Here is a 6,018-nt window from a genome sequence, read left to right as displayed (position 1 = left end):
AGGGAGACTAAGGGCTAGATCTTCAACTGGTGTAAATCAGCATGGCTCCACTGGTTTCAATGGAACTACCTTGATTTACATCAGCTAAGGATCTGGTTATAAGCCACTGAGATGGCACAGATTCCACGAACACGACGTTACCACCAGATTCTACCGTTCTTGATCTTGTTAAGTAGCATCTTCATCCACCAGTAGTGCTATTGAAATCAATGGGACTAAATGTGGAGTAAGGTGCCACTCAACAAAAGTAAAGGGTAACTCTGAAAGTATAACAGTAATTCTCATTAAGGTATAATTCTTTATACAAATGGATTTTGTTTACCTGTAGAGGGCTGTAATTTTTGAAGGATGAAATCCACAAGCAGACTCCTCAAACACATCACAAAACCTTTATTAGTGAGTTTATTGGTGACACAGATTACAGAAACCAAATGGAATTAAATAACATTTAACTTGAAATTGACCACAGACTCAAGAAATACAGGTCACAGTTGGCAAGGCAAACTTCTCAATACACTGGGTTGCTTAGGTTATTATTACACTGTGAAGGAGGAATTTCCCTTATTTGATTCTAAGTAATTCAGGATATTATTATTTTGTGTCTTTCAGACAATTCCTTTGGCAATAATTTCAATTTGTTTAACTTTTATTATATAAAAATATAACGAATTTTCCTTATATACAAACATTACATTACACAATATACAGGTTAAAAACACTACAAAAATAGCAGGCCATACGTGAACTAAAAGCAAAAGAACAGGGTAGGGGAAAAATTAAATACTGCACATTTCATAAAAATTACATTAACTACATACAGTTTTTTGTTTGCAAATACCAAACAGTATCAATGTGATTGGAAATCTTTCCCAACAACTTCATTTTTAAGGCACGTCTTGCATATTTATATGTACAACACTGAATCTGGTCAATAACTTAAGGGCTCTTGAGAGTGACCTAGAAGTGTTCGTGTATGTGTGTGCTTGGATGGGGAGCGTGCAGCATTAAACCTTCTCGCTAGTGTCAGTCTGGGGGGCTAGGTATCTAGTTGAGGGGGCTTGGTATAGGGGCACCCCCATCTCCTGAAGTTCTGGAAGCCTCCCAGAGCGAGGAGGGGACAGCAATGTGATTGTCCTGTCAAAGTCTCTGTGTAACACTTTCTCGTAGACACTCTGCAGACCCACTGTCTTGGGCAGCTGGGCCTGGTAGTAGTTGTCCCTGCGAAGGGGGTCCCTGGGCAAGGAGGTGCTTTTGCAGAAGGTGGATAGCTGAGCTGAGGGATGAGGAGATGAGTGAGGGTTGGATCGGCCACAGGATGGGCTCCAGCAGCGGTCCGAATGGCCCAGAATTTTACATTCAGCAGTACAAGCCCATAATCCTAAAAATACAAACAAAAACTTTAGACCTGTAATCGCTGGAGAAACAGCCACATAATTCTGAGCTCATCAGAGAGTTATTGCCCAGATCATCAAAAGCTAAGATGGGGATGGGGGAGGAACAATACTTCAGGACACTGCTGCAAAGCACACTCTGCAAGCTATCATTATTCCATTTAGCTAGCAAGCCCTAACTCACAATGTATGTCAGCAGGAAGAGCTTTTTGAAAATGAATTTTATAATAGGCTAGCTGCTTCTAATTTGCGCTATGTTCTCGACATGCACGTAGATACTTAAGTTGCATGCTGTGAAAATGCTGGCAGGACTACTCCTGCAGTGAGTGCTGCCTTGGAAAGATGCAAATGGTGTGACTGCTATAAAACTGGTCCAGTCAGCTCAATGTACCTTAGATAGATAGATAGATCCTTTTATTCCTGGACCAGTTTTTATTTTCATTGCAACCGGTCTGTGCTGTGAAATTGACCGAACCCTTACCATTCTGCATGTGAGTGATGAGATCCTTCTTCAGGGCATCCCCGCTGATGTCAGAGTCACTGTCATTAAAGTCGCTGTCACCTTTGCCACTGTCTTTGCCACTGAACTTTTCCGCTTCTCGGGCCGATATGGTATTGAAAGAATGACCTTTCCAGATGGCCACAGGTGGGGTGGATTCTTTGCTATAATTAGGAGAAGAGGCATAGGGCTGGAGGGGATTGGGAGTGTGCGAGAAATAAGCATATGTCAACATCACAACCTTATCAAGATTCCCTCTTACAAACCACCCCACACCTCCTTCCAGTCCCCCAAGCTAAAGCACAAACAAGTGCAGTGGGATCTTACCTCCCCGTTAGCTGCCCTAAGTCGTTTCTGACCCTCGTAGAGACAGGCATTCACAGTGCTGGTCTCAGAAGAGGAGACTTCTTCAGCAGGTGGAGAAGGGGCTAGGTTGGTGAAAGAAGCTTTGCTGGGAAAGGATCGCGCTTCAAACGCATTCCCTCTGGGGCTGCTATCCTCCTGCATCCCCTTCTCTAGGTGGGAGATGTCGATCCGCTCCGTCAGGGGCCCGTTGTTCTTGATCTCGGTCTCCTTCTTGCGCTTGTTGCAGGTGGTTGCAATGGTGATGATGGCCACCAGCAGCAGGGTGCAGCTCCCAGCTAGGATGATGATGACAATCAGGGGAATGTCCCACTCCAAAGCCTTCTCCTCCCAGGAGCTTGGCTTGGGCACCTCATGGCTGCTGGAGGGTGCCGTGGCAGTCACCAGGAAGTTGATTGTGGCTGTGGTGACAAGGGGGGGCCTGCCATTGTCAGTCACGCTGAGGATGACTTTGAACACCTGCCCCAGCTCTTCAGACAGGTCCCCCCTGAGCATGATCTCACCTGTCTTCTTGTTGATGGCGAAGAGCTCTGGCTGCTGCTGCGGCTCCTCCACGAAGGAGAAGGTGAGCTCTGCATTGACCCCATCGTCTGCATCTCTGGCTTTGATCTGAGCCACCAGGGAATCGGGGGGTGCCTTGCTGGAGACCCCAATCTCCATGGAGCCGTTGGTGAGCACGGGGTGGGTGATGACCGGGGCATTGTCATTCTGGTCCACCATCCTCACTTTGATCAAGGCGCTGCTGGACAGCTGAGGGGAGCCCCCATCGCTGGCCTGGATCCTCAGGTCCAGCTGCTTGAGGATCTCATAGTTGAATGTCCTGAGGGCGTAGATGGCCCCAGTGGCCGGATCCACAGAGACGTAGGTGGAGATGGGGGCGCCCAGGACCTGTGTCTCCAGCAGCCTGTAAAGGACCTTCCCGTTGCGGCCCAGGTCGGGGTCCCGGGCCACCACGGTGGCGAGGTAGGCGCCCGGCGGGTTGTTCTCCAGCACCGCCACCTCGTAGACGGGCTTGGAGAAGAGCGGCGCGTTGTCGTTCTCGTCGCTCACGCGCACCGTGTACTGCCGGATGGTCTTGAAGGGCGGCGAGCCCAGGTCCTCGGCCACCAGGGTCAGGTTGTACTCGGGGATGCGCTCGCGGTCCAGCGGCGCGGCGGTGACGAGCACGTAGCTGTCGGCGTAGGCGCGCTGCAGCGCGAAGTGCTCGTGCCCGTAGAGGGCGCAGCGCACCTGCCCGTTGGGGCCCGAGTCCCTGTCCGAGGTGCTGACCAGCGCCACGAAGCTGTCGCGCGCCGCCGCCTCGCTGACGTAGGCCACCCCGGCGCCGGCGGGGGCGCCGCTCAGGGGGCTGATGCTGATGCCCGGCGCGTTGTCGTTCACGTCGGCCAGGCGCACGATGACTTTGCACGTGGCCGCCAGGGGGCTGGCGCCCCGGTCCTGCGCCTGCACGTCCAGCTCGTAGGTCCGCTGCCGCTCGTAATCCACCGGCCCCTCCAGCGTCAGGCGGCCCGAGAGCGGGTCCAGCCGGAAGAGCTGCCGCGCCTCGGCCGGCACCTGGCTGCCGAAGCCGTAGACGATCTCCCCGTTGGGCCCCTCGTCGGGATCGGCCGCGTCCAGGTCCAGCAGCAGGGAGCCCCGCGGCGCGTCCTCGCCCAGCTCCACCGTGACCGAGCCCTGCGGGAAGGCCGGGCTGTTGTCGTTGGCGTCCAGCACCCGGACGCTCACCGTGGCCGTGCCCGAGCGGGCCGGGCTGCCGCCGTCCTGGGCCACCAGCTCCAGGGTGTAGGCGGCCTGGGTCTCGCGGTCCAGCTCCTGCAGCAGCACCAGCTCGGCGCTTTTCCCGCCGTCCGCCCGCGTCTGCGCCTCGATGCCGAAGTGGCTGTTGCGCGAGAGCTGGAAGCTCTGGATGGCGTTGGAGCCCACGTCCGGGTCCACGGCGATCTCCAGCGGCAGGCGGGTGCCGGGCGCGGCGCTCTCGGACACCTCGAGCGGGATGTGCGCCTGGGGGAAGCGCGGCGCGTTGTCGTTGATGTCCCGCACCTCCAGCTCCACGTGCACCAGCCGGTACTGCTCCTGCCACAAGCTCACCACGTCGAAAGCCAGGACGCACTGGAGGGACTGGCCGCACAGCCGCTCCCGGTCGATCCCTTCCTCGCCGATGCTCAGCTGCCCGTCCCCCTCCCGCACCCGGACCAGCGAGCTGTTGCTGAACTGCTCCATCAGGCGGAAACTTATCTCTCCGGGCGCTTTCACGTGCATCTCTTCTGCCAAAGTGCCGATGACCGTGCCCGGCGCGTCCTCCTCGTAAGTGCGGTATCTCACCGTCTTGCAGAGGGTGACCGAGAGCAGGCAGCAGAGGTAGACGAGGCGCGGCGGAGAGGCGAGGCTGCGCCTGTCCCTATCAAGACCCATGTCACCTGCAATGAATTGCTAACCTGAACGGGGCTGAAGATGCGGAGAAACGGTTGTCCAGCTGTTAGGGAAGTGAGTCTGCCCCTAAAGCAGGAGGAGATGGGAGGGTAACTCTCCTGCTCCCAGGTGCAGATCATGCATGCTCTGCTCTGCAAAGCAAATGAGCCGATTGCTTATAGTTGCCCTAACCCGAGAGGTGCCAGCGATGCCGGTGCGCCAGGCTCAGTTTATCCAGCTTCTAAACCGGACTGCGTCTCCTGGGGGCCTTTAATAGACGCGGATATGCAAATTTTACGGAGCCGAGCAGCCAATGGCAGGCACTCTTTTCACACTGCTCTCCTGAATGCCTCCCAGAAAATCCCTTTAATGTGGAAAAGGCTTAGAGAGGAAAACAAGAAAGGAAAATTAGGGAATCGCTTCTTTGTTTTCTTTAACTCTTTTTTTTGAAGGCGAGCTGCAAATGAGTTGGCACAGGGAGCGTGGAGTAAAATGCGCGGAGTGTTTTGTTAATTGTACCACTACAGCACCCTGCTGTTGAACAGGTGCCTAGTGTGCAAATATCTGCTCTTCTAAGCTAGTCACTTAAAAACGCAGAGAAATAGCTTGCTTGGGCTGTGTGTGCGTGAATGTGTATTTATTATGCGTCTGCCTATGATTATCGATTAATAAAGTGTTGCACAATGCATATATAGCGGGGGTTGATTTTCTTTCCGTTGATTTCTGTATTGATAATCATAGCAAGCCCCTAAACGAGATTGAAGGATTAACTGAGAATTGATTTTATTCAAATTTGTCCACATAATTGTGCTTTACTCGCGTGAGATCCTGTGATCAGACCTGTAATTTGCCTTTCAGAAGATATTTCTAGCGTGCTTTAGTATGCATGTCACTGCCCAAGTGGCTTTCTTAAGCCTTGGGCACTAGCAGGCAAAAAAAAAAAAAAAAGTTCCAAATAGGATTTAGCATAAGCTTGAGGAGATTTGGAAAGGTTTCAAAGATCAGACTGTATCAAAGGCTTATGAAGCTCTCGTTAGCTGTAGCAATATAATAGCATGGCAGGCTATCCCATTTGAGGCACCAATGTCTGTATTATTTCACTATGACAAGCTAAAGGGAAAGAAAGTTGAACAGTTTCCACAGAGGAGTTGGGCTAAGTTGAATATAATGAGCAAACGCCACATGTATCCATTATGTCCCTCTATTCATTCCCAATCACTGCCATAACTCTTTGACTAAACGATGATGGGCGCTGAATTACACACAATGCCCAGCTCATATTAAAATACATTTAAGATCTATCCCTCCTGATGCCCTGTTACGCCTATTTAGAGGATTTTCTTTTTGTCCTAATAG

At 52.1% G+C, this 6,018-nt stretch overlaps 1 protein-coding gene across 1 annotated transcript; it reads right to left on the bottom strand.

Moving 5' to 3' along the window:
* Positions 1-375: 375 nt before the first annotated feature.
* On the bottom strand, positions 376-5,513 carry LOC117870921 (protocadherin-8-like). Its single transcript, XM_034758398.1, has 3 exons — positions 2,218-5,513; positions 1,873-2,080; positions 376-1,378 (listed from the first exon to the last, which is right to left on the bottom strand). The coding sequence occupies exons 1-3, from the start codon at positions 4,663-4,665 to the stop codon at positions 1,005-1,007; spliced, it is 3,030 nt and encodes a 1,009-aa protein (XP_034614289.1). The 5' UTR covers positions 4,666-5,513; the 3' UTR covers positions 376-1,004.
* Positions 5,514-6,018: the final 505 nt, after the last annotated feature.

The sequence above is a fragment of the Trachemys scripta genome, chromosome 1, assembly GCF_013100865.1.
Source record: "Trachemys scripta elegans isolate TJP31775 chromosome 1, CAS_Tse_1.0, whole genome shotgun sequence".
Taxonomy (NCBI): domain Eukaryota; kingdom Metazoa; phylum Chordata; order Testudines; family Emydidae; genus Trachemys; species Trachemys scripta.
The sequence above is the reverse complement of the archived record's forward strand: the minus strand, read 5'-3'. Positions and strand labels throughout refer to the sequence as shown.